This window comes from Epinephelus moara, chromosome 21 (assembly GCF_006386435.1).
Source record: "Epinephelus moara isolate mb chromosome 21, YSFRI_EMoa_1.0, whole genome shotgun sequence".
In the NCBI taxonomy this organism is placed as follows: Eukaryota; Metazoa; Chordata; class Actinopteri; order Perciformes; family Serranidae; genus Epinephelus; species Epinephelus moara.
Window position 1 is genome coordinate 32523009 of NC_065526.1, and position 27605 is coordinate 32550613.

The 27605-nt window shown below is 40.8% G+C and overlaps 2 protein-coding genes across 2 annotated transcripts in view; both read right to left on the reverse strand.

Moving 5' to 3' along the window:
• Positions 1 to 2253, reverse strand: part of LOC126382479 (putative nuclease HARBI1) — a 92126-nt gene extending 89873 nt beyond the window's left edge. The window contains exons 1-2 of the mRNA XM_050032364.1: positions 1451 to 2253; positions 1115 to 1267 (exon numbers count right to left, since the gene is read on the reverse strand). Of these exons, the coding sequence (XP_049888321.1) occupies positions 1115 to 1267; positions 1451 to 2253 (956 nt within the window). The remainder of the gene's footprint in view (positions 1 to 1114; positions 1268 to 1450) is intronic.
• LOC126382478 (E3 ubiquitin-protein ligase Rnf220-like) overlaps positions 1 to 27605 on the reverse strand; it is a 163993-nt gene that overhangs the window by 104809 nt on the left and 31579 nt on the right. The window lies entirely within an intron of this gene.

Below are 27605 nucleotides of genomic sequence, written 5' to 3' on the forward strand. Positions count from 1 at the left end.
GGCTTCCACAGAGGAGCGCCCAGTTTGCACCAGCTTTCTAAAGACGTTATTTACTTCACTCAAACTGCGTGTGGCTGTTAGCGCTGGTGTTAGTGAATTAGACATTGTTTATCAATGAGGCTCATTTGCATAGAAAAGTAAAAGAAAGAAAGGTAATATATCCATATTACCTCATTTAAATACGTGCAAATAACACCGGAGCACCGAGACGCAATCTGCTTGGCAGCGCAGTTAGTGGAGCATTTCAGCCTCTGCGCATGCTTTGTGAATTAGACGGTATCTGTTTGCTCCATTTTTACCGGTTTAGCGGCCGCAAAAGCCACGCAATCCTTTTGTGAATTCGGCCCACAGTGTTATAGGCATAATAAAAACAAAAACAAAACAGAAATGTTCAAAAAGGAGTAGGAGTCAAACTTAGACTATATTCCTGCCCCTTTGTCACCTTTTCTTCTATTAACTTAAATGTAGAGGAAAATAGGCTACTTATAATGCATTTCTAAATTATTTACAATTATTTACAAACCGGGAATTCACCTTGTGAAACTAAATAAATGCGATTTTCCCTAATTAGCCTACTTATTTAATTTCAGACTCAAGTGATGCCAGTGCCACTCACGCCAGCAGCCAGGCACCACCACCACCAAAGAAAAGGAGCAGGCGGGATGATCTCCAACAGGTGCTGCTGGAGAAAGAAATAATCAGTGTGGAGATGGAGACCAAAAAATTACTATATTTGTTACGTTGTATTGTTATTGCTTGTTGTTTCCCCAGTTAAAAAGAGAAAAAATATCAACTTTATTTTATTTAACATTTATTAATCAACCACATGAACTGTAAACAATAAAGTATTTATTTGCAAAAAATGTAGGCCTATATGCATTCCTTTCTGTCGTAGGCTAGGCTATTTGTTTTAGAGACAACGAGCAGACATTTAGACGGGAATTATGCAATTGGGAAAGAAGCAATACATTGGAAATGGTCAAATGACAAGGAGCTGATTAAGATGTTTTGAAACTGTAAGAGAGGTCTGTCTGAAACTTATTATAAGGTGTTAACAATTTGTGTGTGGGCTAGTTGGCCACCGATGTCCCCATGCACTGCTGGGACCACAGACTGCAGACCGTCCTCCTCCTGCACCGGCTGATGGTCCTGCCTGGGGAGAGGGATCCTCTTGGTGACACAGATGTTGTGGGGGACCGTGCATGCAGCTATCACGGTGCAGACTCTTTCAGGACGCATCCGCAGCTCCCCGTGAAGGCAGTGAAACCTAAAACATAGATTATAGGCTGTCTCCATGTTCAGCTACATAATTGTTTAAATTATTCAGCATTTGAAGACATGAAATTCATAGCCTATTATTCTTATTATTATTATTATTATTATTATTGTTATTATTATATTTTTTATTTAGGCTAATTTGTTCATTTTTAAGATAGCCTATGCAGCTTACCTGCGCTTGAGGACGCCTATGCATCGCTCAACAACTGACCTAGTTGCCGAGTGGATGGTATTGTAGCGCCGTTCTTGGTCAGTCCTTGGAGCAATGATAGGTGTCATCAGCCAGCGTTTCAGTGGGTAGCCGCTGTCACCGAGGAGCAGCCCGTTCACCCTACCAGCCTCGAAGTCCCGGTACAGCGCACTCTCCCGGAGGATGCGAGCGTCATGTGTGGATCCAGGCCATCTTGCCACCAAATTAAAGATCTTATAACTGGCGTCACAAGCAATCTGCACATTGATAGAATGATATCCCTTGCGGTTAACAAAGAGATATTCATGCTGAGATGGTGCCTGGATCTTGACATGGGTCCCATCAATACAGCCCACGATTCCTGGGATGCCGGAGGCCTGGCGGAACCGTTGCTTCATCCCCACTGCCTCTGCCTCAGTGGGAAGGTGAACATGAAGCTCAAGGCGGCGGCTCAGTGCCAGTGACACTCTGCGGATGGCCCGACAGGCAGTAGATTTGTGGACACTGATCATGTCCCCGACGGTATTTTGGAAAGCTCCGTTTCCATAGAAACGGAGCGCAATCAGCAACTGTAAGGCCGGTGGCAGTGCTGCGTTACGGCCCGACACAAACCGTAAATCCGGTGGCAGCTCTTCAATGAGTTCAAACAGATCTCTCCTACCGAATCGAAACCTCTCAATCAGCTCCTCGTCATTGTAAATGTCCAATGGATTGCTTCTGTCCCTAATTACTCTCTCCCGTCTAAATGCCCGCTCGTTGTAGAGACGGTGTATGAGACATGCCATTGTCAAGCTGCGCTCTCTGCGCTCTAGAGCGCGCGAGCGCAGCTTGACAATGACCTTACGCCTGCTCTTGACTAGGCGTAAGATTTACACCCGGTCTTAGTGAGAGGAAGACTTAAGCCCTGTTGGTGCAACCGGCGTAACTATTAGGTCGGACTTAGAACGCCAAGTTACAACCGACTTAGCTTAAGACCAGGCTTAAGACCAGTTGGTGCAACCGGCCCCAGAGGATAAACATTATGAACCTCAACTTTATACATCTTACAATTTGGTTTTCTTTACAATGAGCTTGGCATCCCCTCAGGACTAGTAGTTGATTTGTGGAACCTGCTGATCACAGGTGCAAATCTGATCAAATTTTCTGTATTCCTGGAGAGGTGACGCTCAGAAAATAGGACAGTAGGACACTTAGGGCGTATCCTAACAAGATGAAGCCCGCCAAACTACACTTTGCGCATGGACATGAATACCCCGTTTATGATCAGGTTTTTGGAGTATCCCGTGTTATCCATGTGTTTGAGCATGTCAACGCCATATTCCATTTATGAGAAACCTGAATATGCTAACTTGAGTACTCAAAAAAAAACAACAACAACAACAACAACAACAACAACAACAAAAACAGGATGTATATGGGGTATATAAATAAGCCGACTTCTCTGTGCTCATGTAAAAACCTTAACCTGAATATGATCAGAAATGGGATAAGCCTTATAAACAGGTTATTCATGTCCATGTAATCCCACTCAACGACAGGTGTCACGATGCTGCTGTTGTGTGTTCACCTTTGGTCTTGTTTTGGCAATCCTTCATACCAATTGGCATAGTTAATGATAACACTAAAACTTCAGGTTACGATAATGTTGGAACATTTGATATAATCTCTTTCAGTCTCTCTCTCTGATTGCTCCCAGAGGGGTCTGTACTTGCTGAAACAGTTGTTCTCACCCGTGAGGCAACATCATTAATGGTGCATGCACAACCAACAGCTATCATAATATTATGATCCATAACTAGAGACACTGAGAAAAAGAGAAAGAGGGTGAGAGGGAGAGAAGTACAGAGGGACATAACGGCAGCAGACCTCAGTGAATTACACTTACATCTCTCCACTCTCCCCGGCTCTATTCATCTGGGGGTGATCTAGGACGGCGTGCTTCCTATGAATTATAGAAACGAGCCCATAATAAAGCGATAAATATATTTCTCAAGGAGAGCCACCGAGGCATTAACTGAGACATTAGCATAGGCTGTGTCCGCTCTCTATCTAATACGGTGATTAACTAACAGTGCGTATGTGTTTGTGTATAGGTCTTAACATATGGTGCGTGTGCAGTGAGATGAGGAGGGTAAGAGTGTGTACAAGTGTGATTTTGAAAGAGTGAATATGTATGGTCATGTGTGTTTAAATTAAGAGGGGTGATAGTGTGAGTGATAGTAATAATGAGCATTTACGTACAACTGTGTGTGTGTGTGTGTGTGTGTGTGTGTGTGTGTGTGTGTGTGTGTGTGTGTGTGTGTGTGTGTGTGTGTGTGTGTGTGTGTTGCTGTGTTTGGATCAATGCGTGTATGTGCGTGCATTACATACAGTATGTTTGTGAGTGGGTATGTGTGTATAAGTGTACATGTGTATTGTTTGTTTTTTATGAACATAAAGTTTTGTATGTATGCATATTTCTATGCAAATGTATATATGTGTGCTCTTGTGCGTTAATGTGTAAATACATGCATGCATGCAAGGCAAAACTCTCCACTCCATAAATAAGCCCCCCTTCACAGACACCTAGTGCCATTTAAATACATGTTGATATGAAATTAAGTCTGCTTGTCCCCTCAACGTGGAAACATATTTATTCCCAATAACAATGCAAATACCGTATTTACACCTGGTTAACAATATAAACCACTGGGAAAATCTTATGACTTTTTCTCTAAGTCCAGTAAATAAAATCCCCTCATTAGCATACAGCATGTAGTGTGTATGGAATGAATAACACTTAACTCCTGCACTCGGTCTCATCATTTACAGCAGCCTTTGCAGTGGCTGCTGAACACCTTCATTATGTTGTGTTATCATGTGTGAGTATGTGTGATACTTAAAGATATATACATGTATAGGCTGTGACTATTGTGCTTGTGTGTGCACCGTTTCACCCTTAAATAATTCCACTGCTTAGTGAAACAGGAGCAATAATGAATTGCAATGTTTTCAGGCCCTCTGTAGTAAATATATGACTTTTAGCTAACATTAATCTTCCTCATGTGTAATATAATAATGACTGCTTTCCATATTATGTTCTCTTTGCTTTTTGGGCAACAATTGGTTAAAGGTGCTACATATGACATTTAGTGTTTGGGCAGGGATTGCCTGCATATGGCTCACCTCTGACATCACAAGCGAACCTGGAGATGGCTGAACTGAAATGGTGAGGCATTGTTGTTCCAACTTTAAGCCAGCCATAGAGGTAGTGACAGAGCCTAATCAATGTCTCTATAAAACATCTGAATCAGCAGGACAGAATGGGTGTGACATTTTGATGACATGTTGTGTGTGCGAGCTAGCAGCAGTTAGCAGCTAACTCAAAGAAAAAGAACAGCAACTCACCCGCAAACTGGGGACACAATGTCTGAGAGCTTCTTCCCTACCCTCCAAGAAGAGGACCAGATCAACCCCATATAACAGGGACAGTAAATGTATGATATTGCCATGTTATGCCATTGTTATTGTTTAGAGAGCACTGCCTGACAGATATATGTCACACTCGATGCCGATGCTGTTGTGTTACACGTTATGCCAGTAATGTCTCTTTTGCTTTTAGAACGCTGTCATGCTATTTCAAAATCATGCATTTCTGCCACCATGGGTCAGGGCAGCGTTATAAGTGGTAACCACTGTATAAGTGCAGTGCAGAGCAGCGACAGTTAGCCAGCGGGGCATGAAGGGAGGAACTCACATGCACAAACATGCAAGCATGGCTGACATTCTTTGCTCAGGACGCCATTTCTCCACTAAATCTTTACATAGCTAATAAGTTGTTTGCTGTTAAATTAACTTTTAAAATCTCATATATAGAACGCTTAAGGTGACGACATCTTTATTTATTACATTTTACTGTTAAAGCTGCACTAATTAATATTTTAGGTTATCCTTGGATCAATTGATTACATGTAATGTGAGAGGGTTTGTTCATAGTGATGAGCCCACAAAGAGTAAGCAGCTGACTGTCGTGTTGTCTCACTGCTCCCATCAACCAATTCCAGCTAAAAAGTCCTGACAAACCCACAGTATGATACCCACCAAGGACTTCACTGACAGACAGACAGACAGACAGACAAACTTAGCGGAGCATTTATCAGCTAAAGAGTTAGATATTTACCTCAGGAATTGTCAGAAATAAAAAAGGGTAAATATGGGACTTTAATTCATTGGGTGAACAAAACATAACTCCAAGTAAAAGCTGATGTTGCTGTGATTTTTTTATTCTACCAGAGAGGTTCTATTTAAACACCATTAGCTAAAGTTACAGCATCATCAGGTTTGGAAGTGTGACTCCCTGTACAGAGATCTGCACAAATTTGCTTTTAGTTCAGCAAAGTTACAATGAGCAAGAAAGCTTAACATGAATTTACTTCCCCTGAATTTGGTGCAAAATGTTCTCATCCTAAACTGACTGGAAAACGATGCAGTTCTTACATTTAGCACATAAGACAAATTCTCTGAGGAACAAACTTTTTCTGATATACTGACTTTTCACTTTTTTAAACTGAAAGCAGTAATGGATGCATGCATGCACTCACAAAACTCTAATGATGGCATTTTCTACTATATAGGCCCACATACAGTAAAGAGACATTCATTCCTTCCTAGGAGGTTAATTAAAAAAGTCCCAATCTTTCTGTCCCAACATCAATCAAAACTCCTCTAAACAGCAGGGAGGAATGGAAGTCTCTCCATCGTTTCCTTCTCCCCTCTCCTCCTCTTTCTTCTCTATTTGTAAGACTGCCTTATTAGCCCTGCAGCTTCTTGTCCTCACTAGATGAAGACCCAGTCATTTTTATGTTTGTCCGTACATGCCTGTGCGTGTGTTCTGTGTGTATGTGCAGTGGAAGTCACTTCACCTCCCCATCAACTGAACATCTCTCCCTAGTTTGTGTCTAATGAGCGATGAGCGCAGCACAGCCACTAATGACGTATCTTTGTGAGAGCATGTGTGTGAGTATACATTTAGTGTGTGTGCTTGTGTGTGTGTGTGTGTTTGTGAACGTTTTAAGTGACCAAGGGGCTAGTTAGCAGTGTGGGTGTGTCTTGTAGTAGCTGGTTTTGATTCGATGCGTTCCTGATGTAAGGCACCAGAGGTCGCGGGGTCAGGCCAATTACTTCCTTGTTGAGAGATGTCTGCTCTTTGATTTGACGATTCCAAAGGTTGGTGGGGTTCTGAGGGTTCTGCTCAGGGTGTGGGGGGTCTGCTGAGCGCCGATTAAGGAGGTGTTAATTGGAGCATGTTGTTTGGACCAGCCAGGGATGTGTGTATGTGTATGTGCCTGCAGGTTGGTGTGTACACAGTAAGTGATTGCATCTGTGCTAATTTGGCATGCATTATTATATTGCTATGTGTGTGTAGTTTTTGTGCATAACGTAACGATACGTTAACCTCTACTGTTCCTATGGGAACACCTGTCATGGACACTGAACAACTGTGTCTACATGTCTGCTGGAATTGTGGCAGTGTGTCCTTTTCATGTGCAACACACACTTTTAAATTGCAAAGTCTAAAGAGTCCCCGCTCTCCTTCTCACCCATATACAAAAAAAAAGCAAAACTATCACCAGTGTCCCACAGAAGCCTCTCCTCTACAAAAAGCCACCACCTCAGGCAACAAAACACACTGACTTGTTGGTTCATTCACTTTTAACTGCTTCCATTGTGTTCCTATATTTGTTCATAGGAGTATCTAGTCAACGCCTGCTGTACTTTACATACGATAAGTTCAACTGGACATTTTAACTTTTAATTTTTTTTAAGTGTTTTCATTTAGTAATTTTTCTAGGGAAAAGTCATAATCTTCCATCTGATTATCAACAATGACTATTTAAATACCAGTATTTAGTCTACATATTTCATGCTATACTTAATAAAAATGTTACTTACAAAGTACCTTTTTGATTTTCACTGCAGGGCTACACCTCTAAAATCTCTTTTCTTTCATTGCGTTAAATCGACTTCAAACTCTTATCAGTAACTTCTCATGTTGTTATCCTCAGTGGCAGAGAGAAACATATTTTACTGACTGTTTATCTGTTAAATAAGAAAGCCACCAAGTTCACAACAGTCTAGCGAAAACCAAGCACCGCCCCCCGGCCAGAGCAAACGTTCTCATTTTACAGCTAAACAGTACACCAAAGTATGTTTCTGAAAACATCTGAGGCAAGAAACAGACAATGCAGTTACAGAATGTTGATTTGTATTTGATCAGCACTGCCTAGTTTGACAGTTTGACCGCAGTTCACAAGCAGCGATTGACATGATTGACAACAGCGTCAGAGACTCCTCGGCTCTGATTGGTTGATTTCCTTCAGTCACAGTGGATTCTAGCAATTGCAATTAGAAGCACTATGAGGAGCAGGAGGAACATGATTTTTTCCACAGACCGTCTCATGTACTAAAGCACTTTGGGGTTGCATTTGATGTATGAAAGGCGCTATATAAATAAAGTTTGATTGATTGATTGATTGATTGATGTACTACTGTGTGGATATAATGACAGTTACAGCAAATTTAACAAAAAGTTATTTTGATAGAAGTTACCAACTGTAGGCAGGCATAGATTCTACAAATTTAAAGTTGAATTAACGGGGCGTTGGTACCATAGTGGATGGTGCCGGCGCCCCATGTACAGAGGCATCGCCTCGCTGCAGTGGCCGTGGGTTCAAATCCGGCTTGCGGCACTTTGCTGCATGTCAGTCCCCACTCTTTCTCTGTCTCCCCATTTCACTCTCTGTACTGTCAATAAAGGCAAAAAGCGCATGAAAATAATCTTTACAAAAAAGTTGAATTAACAGTACTTGTGTTTATAATACTAGTGGTTTTACTGTGTGACAACTTTGGTTTGAACATATCTAGTTGGCACTGTTAGCCAAAAACACTGCATGGTGCTACCCAGATCAATAATATTATTTTATATCCTTGTTTATCAATGACACTAAGTAACACACATAAAAAGTGAGCTCAGAATGTAGTTAAGTGTCACTCTTATTGTACAACAATATTCCATCATGAAGAGGACAAAAGTCCATACACTTTCACCAAATTGTAGATTTCAGCTTTAACAACGTAAGCAATAGTTTTAATTGAGTACCTTTTGCAAGATTCCTATTCATTATCTTTCGCTCCTTCTTACTCCTGTTGACATATTTCCAGCACCTACTCATCTTAAACAGGTATATTTAAGTATATTTTGGCAAGAAAACAGTTGTAGAAGCAAAACAAGAAGGGAAGTGGCTAGTCCATCTGTGTCACGCTTATATGCATTATTCACTGTCTCAATTCTGCCTTGTTCGCTGCCAAAATGTCCAAGAGTGGAGCTACATTAAAGCCTACTGGTTCTTCACCATCTGATCAGCTGTCACAAAGACATTCATTTGACAATATTCACAATGATAAGGATTTTTATTTCTCACGTTCAGCTATTCTGCTGCTAGACAGTAGTGCTAAAAACACAGACAGTAGCAGACCAACAGAAATAACTGTGATCCAGGACAATATTACGCTTCATAATGTATCAGTGAACTGTACCTGAGGGACTCATCTGGCCTTCAAAACTTAACATTTTCATGTTCACTGCTTTTATCTTGAATAATAGCTTAATTATTCAGATCCATGTTGTTTTTTAGGTTGTTTATTAGTGTAAACCGTCTTTACCAGTTTTCATGTGTTACGTGTGATTACTGTTATTATTGTACATAGCCTTTGTGTACATGTGTGTGTATACTGTTTCTTAGTGTGGCTGTCATCAGGAATGGACAATTTTCCATGAAATGAGCTTTGGTAAACACACATCAGTTCGTGTGTGTGTGTGTGTGTGTGTGTGTGTGTGTGTGTGTGTGTGTGGTCCACACAGCACAATTTGGCGTGTGTGATGAGGTATTGAACTGGGCAGCTTCTCACTGGGCTCGTTTCACTTGTCATAAAACATACTCCCTTTATTGGCCTGGCCATTCACACACACACACACACACACACACACACCAAGCACTTAGTGCCATGTCCCCCCTTAATCCACTTCTAACAGAACAATCTCCCGGGTTTTGACTTGTAAGGCCGTGTGTGTGTGTGTGTGTGTGTGTGTGTGTGTGTGAGTGAGATGACCAGGATCAATGGCGTGTTGTTGTCAGGAAAGTGTGTATTTAAACTACAGGGCAGTCCAGGGAGCAAGAAGATGGAGAGAGGATGGGAGGAGGTGGAGAGGGAGGGATGAGATATTTAATGTGTTTGCTCTACTTGCTGTTAAGTAATGATTCCCATATCCACCAAACCCCCAGAGGGGAAAGTTGTTCATGTTCACAAATCATGACTGATGTGTCTGGGAGAAAAACACATGCAGAATTCATTTTACTGCATCTTTTTTGCTTTAAGCATTTCTTTACACATTATTTATCGCCTGTGTCCTAGTTGGAACATGGGTAACGGGATTGTATCAATACACAAAAAGTAAACTGAAGCAGGTGAAGGTGCTCAGACTGCAGCAGCTTAAAGTGTCTCAACGTTTCAATAAAGTGTCAAGCAATGTCTTTTGTTTTGTTTGTTTCTTAATAAACTGACTATGCACAATGAAGGAGATATGGGGTTACATTAAAGTACAACAAACATGGAAAAATGAAGGAAAAACCAGTAAGCTAAAGCCATTATTAACCCTCTACACACACCAATGCATGAAGCAAGAGAGAGGACTTAAGGATGGATGATGACTTTACGCAATGAGAGAGAAAAGAGGAGTCAAACATAACAACATGGAGAAAATATACATTCTGGCTGTGGTTGCCTCAGGGACACAGACACTACACTGACAAGACTTTTCTAAGAATTACCTAAAACAGACAGGGTTTGTTCTGTGGATATATTGCAACTATCTGTCATGTCAGGTATTTTAATTGCTTCAGGGGTTTGCTGACATATCATGTTTCACTGCTTCAAGTACACTGCAATTAGACATCTGTGGCATGTTTAAAAAAAAAAAGCACTGTTTGTAGGGTTCAGGCTGATTGCTTTGTGACTCTATCTGTACATATTACTACTTCATATAAAACTGTACCCATCATCAAATCTCATATTAAGAATATAAGTCTAAAATATCTAATAGTAGCTGTACAACATCATTTCACATGTGTCCACAGCACATGGACTCGTTCTCAAAGTATTCTAAAATCAAGTATGTTTTTTGTAACTGCTGGTTTATTTCATCTTGTTTCAAGACACTAAAATGTACCATAAATACACAAATCCCTGTAACAAATTAAACCAAAGTGGAAACAGTTGTTTCACTACAAATTGTAAGTATTTTAATGACAACTTTCCCAGCAAAAACACAAAAGCATTTTAGCACCAAATAAAAAGAGCTATTTACAACACCAACAAGCCTGTAGGACCATTTGAATAGGGGATATATAATCTGTATAAAACCTTTCTGGGAGGGGTTGATTATGTAAGAAAAAGGACTGTGTTTGGTACACACTTAAAGAAACATTTTCTGGTTAACAGTAAGTCAACTATTAGAAGTGTGTTGTGATTTTTGTTGGTTATGTAAAAGAAACATAGAATTTTACTCATTTCTACTTAATTCCTCAGTTGTTAAATATCATTTTCCTTAATTTGGGGAACAAGTATGATTTATTAACAGTTTTACTTAAAGTTAAAGTTCTTACTGTATGCTGCTAATTCATTACCAACCTTTATTATAAAATAAGCTAACGCACTGCAGGAAAATACAGTAATGTATGTTTGTGCAATAGAAGCCTACAGTCACAAGCTAAGAGGATGAGAAAGGGAACAGTCCCACCTGCTTCTGTCTGTGTGGGACGGGCTCTGATAGATGAAACATGGTGGCTGCATATACACTCTGTGATCAACAGCAGGCCAGGAGACAGCTGCTCAGACACACAGACGCACATATGCAGACAGCTATGTGTGCACATGTGCCTGTAAACACAGACTTCGTCAGACCTCACATACTCACAAAAACAAATATAAACATACCAGTAGGCATACAATCATATTCCTACACACACACACACACACACACACACACACACACACACACACACACCCCTTCACATGTCAACACAAGTAAAAATGCATCTTCACGTACTGCACTATAATATGGCTGACATGCATATTATATAAAATGGATGCATGCACATATACACATGCCAACATAAAATGGCATGTGTGCACCTATATGCAGACATGCCAACAAAGACTTGCCAACATGCACACACACACAAACATACCATACGTTCTTCTCCAAGGTAGGTCTACCGCCCCCCCCCCAGTACCTTCCCTCGCTGCTGAGACGGGGCCATTCATCCATCCTTTCTCCCTCCCTCAGCGCCTATACCGCTTTATTTATTTATTCACTGGCTCACGGCCGGTTTGTTTTTTAAGCAAGACAAATTGAAAGGAATAAAAGTCCAGGCTTGTACAGGCTGCTGCTCCTATTGCCTTTGTGTCAAAAGGCAGCACACTGGGTTATGAATCACAGTGCATGCAACTGTGTGTGCAGGGTGTGTGTGTGTGTGTGTGTGTGTGTGTGTGTGAGTGTACGCGCAGGTAGTTAGGTCTGTGTGTTATCCAAACCTCAAAGCTGGCTGCTTTTCAGAGAGGTTGGTTAGTCTCTAACTGGTACACAACAAGCTAAGCAAAGGAGCACTGTAAGTACACTTAAAGTATACCATTGCAGTTAAACAGGTTCACTGCAGAGTGTCCATTAAGAGCAGTACATTACCAGCATTGGTCATTTGTTTAGAATATGAACATGATTTTATATCCAGTACCAAAGCAAAACGTATGGGCCACTGTAAGTGAAATGTCTTGCACTGGATTTGTTGGATTGGAAAAAGATGTCACATCAGCACTGATTTGTTTTAACCATTAATATACCCTCAGCTTATACAGTTTTGGTTCCTTTAATTTAAAGTATTTACTTTTTATAGCATTTTTGAATGTGTGTCAACTGTGAGATTGCATTTTATTTTGTTTTATACAGACTTTTAATTCATCCAGAATTCATTGCTGAGTGAATTAACAGTACCACCACTGTTGTTCCATTGTAACACCTTTTTCATGCTTCTTGTGGGAGGTGCTGTCAGTGCAGCGTGGATGTCGATATTGCACAGCTGCAACCTGGATGATTATATGCAGAGGATCTCAGTAGGATCTGAGGGCCAAGTAGCGTACCTCCAAGACTTTGTAACAACGTGGATGGGGTCACAAAGACCACATTGCAATGACTGACTAGTTATTAAACCAGTTAGTGCCTATACACTGATAATAGATATCACATGCAAAGATGGCACCTATTTATTCCAATGGAGTTGCTAACCTGTCACATCCATCAAAAAGTTTTTAGCTTCCAGGTTTACTTCCATTGTGTGCTGCCCACTGAATATGCAAAGTCGTGTTACTCCCAGTGTCTATGCCTGCGAGTTCCTGCTCCGCTCATGGACTTTACATAAATAAAATGAAAATCACTGATTTTTAAAATCAATTTTCTCAGTTCTTAGAAAGTTTTACAAATATAAAACCTCAATGGATAAGAAAATCACAGTAGAAAGATTCATAACTGACCTTGTTTGCAGTTCTAGGTGTCCTGTAAACAGTTTTACAGGCATCTCTTTAATAATGGTGGCCTATGGGGAAAATGCTTTTTGGGTTGCAGAGGTATATTTTGCTGCAATACCACGAGTGGCCACTGGGAAAGAGCTGCAAAGCTCAGCAGCACCCCCGTGGGTCTTGATGCTGATTCGAATTGCACAGCTGTTTAAAAATGGAGTGCTGTGATGAAATGTTAAATGAGCAAGGCTGAAAATATTAAAACAAAGAGGCAGGTTCTAGGAGCGGCTCTGATTGCTTTGACTGCAAATCAGTATGGACAACTAGACATACGCAGGGACCATGCACCCTGTCCACACGGTAGCGACCTATTGAAGTATAAAACTGGTGTTAGAAATCCTGAGTTTGAATCTGCTGGCTGGCTGGAGTTTGTGTATTCCTGACACATCTGTACCTGCCACCACCAAGTGCTCTGTCGTCATCCCCCAGTCTAAAGACGTGTAGGTTTCATGAACTGGAAAGTGTAGTGCATACGAGGTTGTATGTCTACATGTATGTTGAACCTGTGATAAGCCAATTTCATCCAAATTTGGTAAGAATTTTAAACATTTTTTTAGGAAATCAATAAAATAAAATGCTGATTAAAACATGCATTATGCACAATGGCAATTTATGTTAGTTTTATGTATTCATTTTAAGAAGGTTACGGTCTCCCCAATGCTCCAGACCGTTTTTAGTCTCTTCATTGGAGTAAAAGCTTCAGTGGACGCTAAAGTCACATGCTTCATAATATACATCATGATTAATTTGCTTAGTCTGTTTCCTCTGCACTTTGTTGCATTTTGCTGTTACTGAGACATCAACTTTTCAGGCTCAGCCAAGCATAAAACAGTTTTCAGGATATTTCCAACATTTTATTTGAAACATGAAAGGGTGCATTAAAACAGGTGAATGGACTGCACTTAGACTGGCAAAGTGTCCAGTGTATACCTTGCATCTCAGTCATGCTGGGAGAGATTTAGAGAATGGATGAACATAGTGAATTAGTCCTATTTTGTAATACTTCCATGCTATACAACAAAATGAGGACGTCCTCCTACTACGGGTGTGCCATATCATCTAGTTCACGATGATATCAGTATAATCTATCTTTCCTACATCACCTTTTCCAAGTTTCTCTGACTTCCTCAAACAAACCCCTGACAGGCCCCTTTCATAGCAGACATGTCAAAGTAGGAAAAGCACAGGTATAAATAATGAAATGTGCTTTTCCTACTTTCATTTAAGTCAAAATGTCAGCAGTGAGAAGGGTGTACTGAGTGATTAATCAAAAATCCTCTATATATGTTGTTGTAAACAGTCCAGTCAAATGTGTTCACCCCCAACCAAACACACAAACATACACACACATACAGCATCTTCACCACAATCTTTATATATCTGTCTACCTGACAACTGCAAACACAACATAGCCTGAAACAAGCTATTTTCTTCAAGAGGTCAGTTGGGGAAAACAAAACACAACACTGAGCGGCACTGAGTGTGTGTGAGTGTGTGTGCATGTGTGTGGCTGCTGAGAGCGCCGTTAGATGCGCTGTCACATACTGCTTTCATATCTCAGTGTGTATCTGCGTGACTGACGAACTAGAAACAGAATCAGTGTGTGTATGTGCATATGTGTGTGTATGTGTATGGAGGTGTAGGTGTGTTCTCTGTGAGTGAGTGACAGAGTGGAAACAGAATCAGAGGCCTGGCAGTGAAAGACGAGCTGAGTGGAAGCATCTGGGAGAAAGAGAGGGCCCATCAATCATGGCTGCAATACCACCACTCTCACATAAACACACACACATATTGTACTGTACATAAAACACACTAAAACATAACAATGCACATGCAGAGTGAGAAATTGCTCCATTAAATAATGAGGTCCAATATTATTGCATTCTATTCACAGATCTACAGGTGCACTGCAATTCCACTGAATTCCAAACACTTTGCATAGCAAAGATAATTCATTAAAAAGTTCCAGAAATTCAGTCTTCTCCTGACTTGTGACCGTTTTTTGTAGACCTGGAAGGCACAAAAGTCACTTATTGTCCAAACCTCCCAAATGTATACAATTTGGCAAACATCTATACACCTCTTTTAATACATACAATTATACTGTATAATTCCATTCACCCAAGAGACCAACCCGTTGTCATTCCCAGGTCATCAAATACCGAATAGATGCTTTGTCACTCCCCTCTCGGTCTCATAGTGACACACAGGGCAATCTTTAGCATCCCTATGTGACACAGCTGAAACACAGTAACCAACGGTCAATGTTGTGAAATGGTCTCTGTTAGGTTTAGGGAGCACTACTGTGTTAAGTTTGAAAAAAAGATTATGTTTTAGATAAAATAAATACATCTGTTATATAACAATAACGTAAAGTGACATCAGTGTGAGACAACCATTAATAAATTATTTAACTCTTTGCTTCTCACGGGACACAAACTGCAGTCTTCTGGGTGAAAGTCTTATTTTGTTTGACTCAACCAACTCCCCTTCCCACCCTACACAGACTTTCTTTCTTTTTATACTCTATGTCAGTTGCTCTAAGATTCAAATATTGCCGTGGATGGGTTTACATTGGAGTTAGCCGAAAGCCTGTTGTGTTGGAAAAGAGTGCCTTTGGCATCAATGGCACATGCTGAGGGGTGTGATAACGCATCTGTATTTGACAACCTGGGAATAAGAACTGGCTCAAAGTGCCCAAATATGCAACCTGACACTTTACTTGCATAATAAGACTGCCCTGTGGATCCAAGTGTGGACACGTTAGTGAACCTATCTAATAATGCATTGTAAACCAAGGCACAAACATTTGGCACAGATGACACACAAACTTGGAAACTCAGTTCTAGGTGCGCCGCAGTCTAACCTGAATGCATGATAGTTTTCTATAAATATGATAATTTTCTAGTTTTCATGCGATTGTTTTCAGTAATGCAGAATCTGAATTACAAAATTGACACAAGGAGATTCACCAAGACGTGGGCATGAACCAGGCTAGGACAGTTAAAATAAAAGACAGAATCAGACTGGATTAGGGGAAGTGTAAAATGCCTTATTTTTGGGGCATTCTTTTTCTACCTTTTCACAATTGTTAAGTCACTGGGGAACTCTCAAGGGCCTGAAATATTTGAGATATACTTGATCATCAGTAGCACATATGTAGAAAATATTTTACATCTTATTTCAAGTAGAATCCAATGAATGGATGTACTGACAATGTTTTGCCTATTAAACTGTAACATTGGGAAACCTATAAATATACTTTTGTGTGACCATTGCAGATATAAGTGTCTCTTAAAACTTGGGAAAGAAAAAGCTATGTAACTGATATGTTGCTATTAGGGGTGTCACAATATACTGGTATTAATGATTATCATGATATTTAGAAATGAATCATTGACATAATATTAATAATACACAATAATGATAGTAAATAATAATTATTGTAAATATTATTGTAAATAATAGTAAAATATATATATATATTTTTTGTCATTTTAACATTGTCTCCCAACGTAATCTGGTACCATTTCAGTGTCCATTTAGTGTAATTGCTCTTTTTGTAGACTTTTGTACAGTTATTAGGCATGTAACGATATGTCGAATTTCGCAGGTCGCGATAAAATAAATTCTCGATACTGTCGTGGGAATGCCACGGTAGTGCGACTGTGCGACTACATTCCACATAATCCTTTGCATGCAACTGCGCGCGCAGGTGATAGCAGACTCGTGCAGCTCACCCTCTCAGCCTCCGACTCTGACCCGTGCGTGACCGGAGGAACAGCGAATAAAAGTAAGGAGATTGATTGTTCTTCTCTGTGGATTTTCTCCGCGACCGTTAATCATAGCGAGAAGCCACACATATCACATGAAACAGCGGAATCGTGGCTTTTCCAAGCACTTGTCGGTAGTCTAATGTTTTCACAGTGAAAAACAATGATAAAGTTACACTAAAATTATGTATAACAGAGCTTTCATACAGCTTTGCACACACATTACTCTTGGATGGATTACTCGCGAATGCAGGGTCGCACAGAAATGCCACGCATATCACATGAAAGCGCAGCAGCAGAGCTTTCCTCTCCTCATCTCCTGTTCTGAGAAAGTGTTAGGGTCTCCTTGATGTCAAGATTGTCAACCTGGCGTGAACAAACTGAGTGAATGTGTGTTTTTGAGTTTTTCTAGGACTTCCAGGGAAATGGCTGGGCTTTATTTATTTTGGTTTTCTTTTACACACATCTCTACCCACATCTCTCTCTCTCTCTCTCTCTCTCTCCTTATTATTTTTGAATAAAATAGCTATTTTTAACAATAAATTTTCTCTTTTTTCCCCTTGTATAAATATCGTGATATATATCGTATCGTGGACTCTTTATCGTGATAATATCGTATCGTGAGTTTCTGGTATCGTTACATCCCTAACAGTTATGGTAACAGACTGCCTTTTCATCTCCCTATACTTAAAGTTAAAACTGTAATTCATTAGTCAAAAAAAGCACCAATCGCACAATCGACAAAGCTTGAGGTGAATTTGACTAATAGCAATTTTACTATTATTTTATTTATTTATTTCAAATTTTCTACAGATATCATCATAATATTGTAGTGAACTCTTAAGCTGCGATAATCATATATTGAAAATTTGATATTATGCCAGCCCTAGTTTCTCTACAACTTCATTGATGCCTGTGGATATATGTTATTATTGCTGCAGTGAAGACATATCTACCTCAACCAGAAGTTAAAAAACTGAATATAAGCAAAGACGTGAAAAGAGAAAAACATTTTAAGCAGCATCTTGTCGCTCTACAAAGCAGCAGTGGAGTGGACCCTGACATATAACATGAGAAAACGCTCAAAAAACACACAGTCCATCTTGTCATCCATCATAGTTGGTGGATGAGAGTGGTGTCTACACCTTGACCAGACCGGTGCATTGTTCTGGTAGGCTGATTTCCTCGCTGTCTGGAGCCTGAGTCATGATTTGCGGAGAACAACAGAGAAAGACTTCAGAGGTTAGAAAGAGTAGAGACGGACATAAAGAGCGCAGGAGAGCAAGGGAGGAGGAGTATGAGGAAGAACACAGAGAGGGAAAAGAAGAAAGGGAGAAAGCCCTGGAGTGTAACTCAATATAGGAGAAAGTGTCACGTTGACAAATGTAACACAGTGTGATCTATTAGTTATACCACAGACTATGTTAAACAGCTGCCCTGTGCTCTGGTGGGTGTTCTCTCTCTCTCTCTCTCTCTCTCTCTCTCTCTCTCTCTCTCTCTCTCTCTCTCTCTCTCTCTCGTGGCCATCTCTATCATTGGTTGCCTATGGAGAGAAAAGAGTTAGACAGCTTGTTTCTGACAACAAACGAAGCAAAACTAATTTAGTCCTGTGGGTTCTTTCTCTCTCTCTCTCTCTCTCTCTCTCTCTCTCTCTCTGTCTGTCTTGTCTCTGTCCCTCTCTCTCCCTCTCTCTCCCCCAGAGTCGGAACAAACAAATATTTGTCCTCATTACTAATTAAACAGCAGCAAGAGAAAGTGCACAGAGGGGAATTGACGACATTATGCACCCCTGTACACGGACACACATAGGCACAAGGTTCTGTATCCTCAAAAAGGTAAAACAAATAAATAAATAAAGTGTGTGTGTGTGTGTGTGTGTGTGTGTGTGTGTGTGTGTGTGTGTGTGTGTGTGTGTGTGTGTGTTGTGATTTACGAGCAGTGTTGCTCGGTTGCTGTTGTAGCATCCACCTGTAAGCCATTCATAAAGCAAGCAGCTGAATAATGAATGGCTGGTGTCTAGGGCCGGGCTAGGCTACGCCGTGCCCTGGTGGCTGTTTTAAATGAATAGGAATTAGTGGGCTAGAATGAAGCGCAGAGCCCCTACTGTGTATGTGCGTGGGTTTGTGGTGTGTGTGTGTGTGTGTGTGTGTGTGTGTGTGTGTGAGAGAGAGAGAGAGATTGTTGTTCATGGGCACAAGGGACGGCCATTTATCAGGCAGCCGCCATGTTGGCAGGAGTAGGGGTGTGAGGGTTGCTGGGTTTGGACTACAGGGCATTTTAAAGGGAAATTTCAGTTTCGTCTTGTTTAAAAAGTTTTGGCCAATATTTGGTAATAAAAACATTATATATAGCTACTTGCTGAGAAATCATCATGCCAGAAATCCTATCAAAATAATCCACAGACCTTGATGCGAGCATTTTAATGTAGAAACTGTTTTCTTTCTACCGACTACACCAGCCAACCATATCACCCTGTAGAAGACAGCGTGCATCTAGTCACAGACAAGAGGTTTGTGCTCCTGACAGCCCAAGATGTAATCATAAATGGTGTCCTTTTTAGCTGAGCTGTAATTTTAGCTAGCTCTGTGGTGCTAGATGAGCTAGAAGTAGATACACACTTCCTTCTGCACAGTGTTGCGGTAAGTGAGTGTAGTTTGATAGAAGTTTCTAAATCACAACAAGGTCGGTGGATTATCTTGAGTAACCGGGTCATGATTTCTGGAAAGAGACATTGCTGTTGAGTTTTTCAAATGCATTTTTTTGGTGCTTTGAGCACCACAAGGCAAGTGCCATCTAGTTTCAATTAAAGCAAGCGAAGGCAGACATCTCTACAGCTGATAGCTCCAACACTTGGCAACTCACACCAAAACAATTTAGATTGCTAAATTGCACTTCAGGTTTAAACAAACCCCCAGATTAGCCAAACATATTTGAAAGGAAAAATATGGTCAAACAGTTAAGTTATTACCCAAACTGTCCGTTGTAAATGTTCATCACAGGTTACAGACTGACTTCTTGCTTCCACTTTGACCTATCTCTGCTTAAAATGCACATGCATACACCATCTCCCCATGTAATGAAGAATTATCACCAACATTTCAGTAAAAATGGTCAGTGCAATGTTATAACAATAAAAGAAATACAAACCACAAATATAAGGCCTAAGCTGTAATAAACTGGAATTCTCCTTTAATGTGGGTGTGTGAGGGGAGGCAGAGGACAGTGATGGCGGGGTGTGTGTGTGTGTGTGTGTGTGTGTGTGTGTGTGTGTGTGTTAATGTCACATGATTTTTTTCCACTAGTAACAAGTAGTGTTATCAATTAGTATTTTAATTTAGAGTGAGTTAGAAATAGAGTAGAAACAGTCTTTGTAGTGTGCATATGAGCAGTGTAATGAATCAGTGCTGCCATTAATGACTACTTCTCCATTGAGTGACAGCTAATGAGTAATTCAATACATTATTTATGCTTGTCTTCATGTGCAGCAACACAGCTTGGGAGGATTTCCCAGAGTTATGGACATTTCTTCTTATGCATTTACTGTCTTACTTACTCACAGCGACAACACACACACACACACACACACACACACACACACACACACACGCACAAACATATGCAGATAGACAGCATATTGGCCTACAGGGATGCACTCGAAACCACTAATGTCACATTCGCTCTCTGCCTCTGTGCATTGTTCTAGGGTTTAACTATAGGAAAGTGTTATGCCAGGCCATTTGTGTCTCCAAATTGGCTCGTTTGTTGCCTCGGCTGCTCTCCCCTGCCATTCAGCTCCCGTGGTGCTTTCGGTTCAAATGGACACTGCACTTGAGCAAGGCAAGTGGAACAAAGTTGAGAGTCTGAAATAACTATAATGCTGTGAAATAGTTCAGTGCTTTGTGTCAGAAGCTTAAAGCTTGCATATTTTTAATATGATGGAATATAAACATGAAAGAGGAAAAACTAAATGTTTTATATCCTTATAGTTCTGTAGATCTGTGCAATCTGTGTGGGAATGTACAGTAATTACAGTGGGTAGTCACAATGTGAAGGGGCATTCAGATTGAATGTGAATTTTTGCCCTGCATTATTAGTGTACACTAGGCTGCTGGAGTGTTTTTTCAGTCTGTGCTTATTTGCAGCCAGCAGCCAATGCTAGCCATGTACTAACCCGCCATGTTTTCAGAATGTGTCTATGTGTGTTTGTGTTCAGCTCAGACTCTGCCTTATCTTGAAACTCACCAGGAACTCAATTCTCTCTGGTGTTTCCCTTCAGATTTCCTTCTTTTTGCTCTTGCAAGAAAAATCTGAATTCTGTGCGCAAGCTGAAATATTTTCATCATGTGCTGACGCATATCTTGTGTTTGTGCTGCGGACATGAATTTGCTTCCTCTTGCATCTTTCAGGTGACATTCTATTTGCTTTGTGTTTTACTGAACATACAGGTGTCTTGCATAAACATTTAACATATTCTATCAGTACAACCCAAATAAAAAACTAACCACTAAAGATTTGACAGCCGTTTTATTTTGTCTGTTAATAATGTTGACCTGAACATTTTTTCAAACTGAAGTCATTTAAAAAAACAAAATAAATTCTAATTAAATTACAGAAAAAAACCTTCTTATTAGCATATGAAGACTGTAAAGCCCGTCCTTTCTCTTAAAATCTGCAACCAGTTACTGTGTAAATTTATTTTGTTTCAGTTGTATGCTGTTTTTTTTCTTTCTTCAAACTTTTCTTGATGAAAGACAAATGTGTCTTTCCTATGTCTGGGAGATCTCTGCACTGTCATCACTACTGACAATAGGCATGATTTATTTTGTGGGAGCCTAGTGAGACTCTGGGCAGTGGTGTGTGTGTTCACATCAGCAGGTGTGAGCTGAGCATGTGTGTGTGTGTGTGTGTGTGTGTGTGTGTGTGTGTGTGTGTGTGTGTGTGTGCGTGTGTGCATTATCCCACTTTAACAACCACCATCTGCTGCAATCAGCGCTCTTCTGTGGGCAAGTGTGTGTGTGTGTGTAACATTGGTCAAGTGTAGGAAACAGTCAAATAGCTAGCAGACACTGACCTTTTCTTCTGTCTGGAGGCACACACACATACACACACACACACTCAATCCATCATAGAGTAACACAAACACACAGTGCATACGGTCTGTTGCTTCTCAGGCTTTGTGACAGCTGTCAATCAGCACTCATGCAGTAAACACATACAGAGTCAGGGCCAGTGTAGAGGTTTAGTGGTCCGTGTGATCAGATTGGTGGACAGACAACGTACGGCCCATGTTAGGACAATGACAACCCTTTAGGACATGATCTCTGAATACCAGTTTCTGCGTGTGTGTGTGTGTGTGCGTCACCCCTCTGGCTCTGGTGCTGTGAATACCACTTTGACAACTGCCATGCTGAGCTGATTGACACATCTGGGGTCAAGCAGGACAGGCCACACACACACTTGCGTAAACATACATAAGTATTCAAATATTCACTCTGGACAAGATGCCAGCTTTCTGAAGCACTTTTTCATACCGAGTCTTTGGCATGATCCAGCTGTCAAATCTCCGCTGGTGGGAACAAACTGATGATGGCATGACTCAGATATCCGTGCTCCATTTTTGCTTCATCTTCACTACCAATGAAAAGGCCAAGGCAGTTACTCTGACTATTTTAGAATTTTAAAAGGTAACGACACTGTTAAAGCCACGGGCTGCAACAGATGCACAGCAGCTTTCTTCTTTTGGTGTTCACAGGGAGGAGCAGCTGGCATGTTGACACCCACGACAGCATGCAATCTGTGCCACACACTTGCAGCCAGCTGTCCTCTTAGCAGAGCAACTACCTGGTTGATTCAATCATTTTTAAAAAGTCTTTACTGATAGTAATGCAGAAACAATGATCCTATCAGAAACAGCACTGGGATGTAACCCTGTTGCCAATTTACACATCCAGTATTTACTACCCACTGCTTTAGCAGCTATATGCTCCACTATCTTTACCAGCAAGTTGCTGACTTAATCCATTTGGTGCTGGGCTGGTATCTTACAGTGGGTTTATCAAAGCTTTTTTGTTTTACTGAAAGCAGCTCTCTGCTACAGCTGGAAATGATGCTGATGAGAGCGGGAGACTGAATCAAAACAGTAAAGTTGTGTCATTAAAGTAAATTCAAAACATTGAGCTTAAAGAGGCAAAAATGCTCTGAAGCTACAGGAAACTGCATAATTGGATAAAAATTCTTTCTGGGCTTTTAACTATGAGCCACAATCATTTTACATTACATATGATTACTTGATTTACTGTTTAAAAATGAAATCATTGATAAGTGCAGCTTTAAGAGAGCAAAAAAGCTCTCTTAAAGTGGGAGGGAGATTTTTGGTAGATCTACACAACTGATACCTTGTGATTACATTTTGCCATCCCAGCACACAATACCTCGATATTTAGGGATGCATGATATCGGAATTTTTTTTGCCAATATCCGATATGCCAATATGTAACAACTCGTTTGACTGATAACTGATACAGATATCGATATTAGGGATGCACCAAAATGAAAATTTGTGGCCAAAGCTGAAGCCAAATAATATTAAACGCTTGGCCGAATACGGAGTACCGAATAAAATAGTGTTGTCACGGTACCAAAATTGGGACCCATGGTACGATACCAGTGAAAGTATCACGGTTCTGAGTAGTATCAGGATACCACAGCAAAAATGAGGCAGATGTGCCTTATGTCATTTATAAAAAGATAAATCACTTTTCTATAATACATCAATGATATTTCAATGGAATAAATTACTTATTGACTTATTCATACTTCAAAAACAGCATCAATAAGTGATTAACATAGGGGGGATCAAAATAAAATAAATAAATAAAATAAAAATCAACCAGCCACCCTCCTCCCCTGACAAGTCCCTTCATAAGTAAAGAACAATCCCTAAAGTGCGGTGAGGTTTGTGGACCGTTACCTGCCACAAAGAGAGAAATGTGAACGGCTCGTTTCTCCTCTGATACGCCACATACTGTGTGCCACCATGGCTCGGCTGTTCAGGTACTTTTGGGCAGTCATGACAACAAGTTATTCACCTGGAGCCAGACTTCTCCGTCGCCGGTAAGCCGTTATCATGCACCGCCATATTTGACAGGAATACGTATTCCTGTCTGTGTCTGTGACCCCCGTTCAACCCACAACCGGCGGGATTCGCTGTTTCGTTTCTGCTGCTGGTAGAAATCTGTACTCACACAGTGTGCTGAATGATTTATTTTGCCCGCACAAAACTATTTTTAGTCGCAAATGCGAGTGCGGTGACGGATGGAGTAAAATATCGCCACACTGCCGACATTTTTGCTCTGTCCATCACCGCACGCTGTTTGATTGCGTTATCAAAACACACCGCTATTATTCGGCCTTGCTTTTCACTTATTCCACCGAATACCGATATTTAATTTTAAAGCCAATATTGGCCGATACCAATGACGTGTCAATATTATCGTGCATCCCTATTGATAGTCATGCCGTCTTGAGACCAAAGACCAAAATTACTTTATACAACATGAGAGGTTGGGTTTGGTCATTTGAAACTTTTCAGTCTTTTACCTTTGGTTGGATCATTTCAACCTGTCCCAATCTAAACTAACTAAAATATTTTAAGTAATATACATGTGACTATTTCCACAGAGGTGATAATCTGTCACTGACAAAACATTTGTAGCATACAATTTCACTCAACTATCAGAAATCATAAGCTACGGACCTACACCCCACTGAGCCTACAGTCTGTTTAAGAGATAAATCAAGTGACACCAGATTAACATACATATTCAGACAACCAACATCACCCCAGTTTCATCTTCTCTTAATATCTGTTAAACAAGGCACAGTTAGCACAATGCTGCACTGTGCTCTCACTATGACTTTCACATGCATTATAGTGCACATCATCTTATAATATGCAGAGTACTCTCTCTAGTTTAATGGTCCATCACTGCTAACACGGGCGCGCTATGGCACCATACTGGGTTAAATCATACTATTTATGACTCATTTTCTTGCATTAATGCAAAGCAGCACATACACTCAACCCTATGCCTGACTGGGTCTGATGTTATCTCAGATTATGATTTACAGGCACAGAACAGATGCATTTATGCACAACAAAAATCCCCATATCAAGTCATTTATGACATCTTTGAGTGCTAAAATTGCAATAACTGTTTTGTTTTTAAATGGGGCAAACTTGTCAGCAAACAGTAGTTGCTAACATTATCATTTATTTGGAGTCATGTTTCTTTCCATCTGACAAATGTAAGGCCATAGTCACTCTCTTTTATCTCCGTTTTTGGTCCCTACCAAATTCTGACAGAAATATCTGGCTTTTTAGCTGCTAAATGTACCATCTTCACCAGCTAGTCACTAACTGTGTCAGTCTGCTGTTTGGTGCTGAGCAGGTAGTGTACCTGCTCAGCACCAAACAGCAGATTTCTGGAGCTGTTTAGCTGAAAACAGCTGCCTGTTGCGGCTGAAACAACACTATAAGAGCAACGAGAGTGAAACAGAACAATATAGTTGTAGGCCAGACAGCTAAACAATGGGCTAAAACTCACTATAAAGCACCGTAGAGCTGCACATTCGTGTGACTCTCACTACAAGCAACCCCTTTCACATTCTTACATTGTTTTCAATGTCATTTGATACATTATTATAATAATAGAAATTATAGCCACTTTAAAGTCTCAATTTTGTAAAACAATGAAATAACAATATTGCAGTTATGGTATTTGAGAGAAAATTGATTGATTAAACAGAGAGAGACCACAAGGTAGATATGACGAGGGAGGAAACCATATTCACAGGAAGAAAAGAAAGACAAGGTGAAAGAAAGACATAGGTTGTCATAAGAAACAGAACAAGGAATAGAGCAAGTGACTGAGAGAGTGAGAAAGATAGCGAGCGAGGCAGAGAGAGAGAAAGCGAGGTGCCTTTGGGCAGTACTTTCACCTCCACTGACATTTAACTAAAAACCAATCTCCATGTCTGCCATCTACAGCCCCTAACCTCAGGGCTAGAGGGTGGAGAGGGCTCTCTGTGTGTGTGTGTGTGTGTGTGTGTGTGTGTGTGTGTAAGCATAGCAATTTGCGAGCATGGATTTTGGGGGATGGAACACACAAAGGTATTCCTTCACGCATTCACGTTTGTGTGTGTTGTGTGCGTGTGGAGAGTGAGAGAGAGAAAGCACAAGAATGTCCATTGTCCCCTGGGTGAGGTCAAGGTCTCTGTCCCCTCCTCAACATCATCACCTTCTCCATCTACACTCACACTCCTCCAATAATCATGCCATTGAATCAAATATATAATCAGAGAGGAAATGTCCCCTCGTCACCACCATGCCATAATCCAGCAGGAATTGGAATTGGAAAACTTATACAAGGGTTAGCCGGTGCAGTGGGATGGTGCCCCAGGGCCTCAGCAGAGCAGGAAGAGGGAGAGGAGAGATAGTGAGGGTGACGAGATGACACAAGAGAGTGAGAGATACAGACAGAGAGAAAGGAAGACAGGATACAAACTGGGAAAAATGGAAATATAAAGTACAATGATGTAAAAAAGAAGAAGAAATAGAGGTGTTAAAGACAGGATGAAAGGAAGATGGTGAGGAGGAAGGAAGAGAAAACAGGTATATAAGCATGTCCTTCCTTGTGTTCGATGTACTGCTCAGGGAGTTACAACCCAGCTCCACCCCACCCGTTCTCTTCTTTAACATCTCTGCAATCTTCAGCGTTTCATAGGAGAGGGTCTCTGAGCTCAGGTTAACTGCTAGCCCCAGGGCTTGCAGTAACACTCAACTACCCCTCCACCCAGCCACCAGCCCCTACTGACAAACAGCCCAGTCAATGGTACTGTGAAATTACTCACATGGGTATGATAAAATGAGAAGCACAAATATCCTAAAATTGTCTTTGTCTAATAATTCTGTCATCTGAGTTTCATTAATCACTGCAAATTGAAACAACTAAGGTTTGAAGTTTTCAGATACATGGCCTTTACTGTAGATCAGAGCTTCAGTTCATTGGGCTCATTTATGGGGGAGGGAGGGACACAGCAATGAAGTGATGGGGTTAGGAGAAGTACAGCTCTTAACATTCATGCACAAGTATGTATTTGCTGCTGTCATGCCTCTTGGTTGTGGTCGTGCCAACTGTGCATGGCTCTTTGCCAATGACTGGTTCCTGCTGTGTGTAACCAACAGTTCTAATCAGCTAGCGCCAACACAGAATAATAATCATTTGTCCAACTCTTATGGGAACACAACTTTATTTTTCTATATCTGTTGCTAAGTGGGTGTCAACTTGGATGTCTACTTCATGTTAGTGCTGCACGATTAATCTAATCGCAATCGCAATCGCGATGTCAGGCTGTGTGATTACATAACCGCATTTGCGATTTAATGTAAATAAATGTTAACGTGTGTGCCTGTGAATGTGGCTGCCTCTCCTGTAGTGTGTGGAGTTTGTTGACATCACGCCCACAAGCTATCCTGGTGCGTGCAGCTGGCGTGCAGCAGTGACCAACACAGACGCTGAAGAAGAGCATGAGCTCGACCAAGAACAGGCTGAGTTGGTGGCAAAAAAAACGTCTGTTACATGGCGATACTTTGGATTCAGGTACGGCGACGTTGAACAGAAAGACATGCTGTGTAA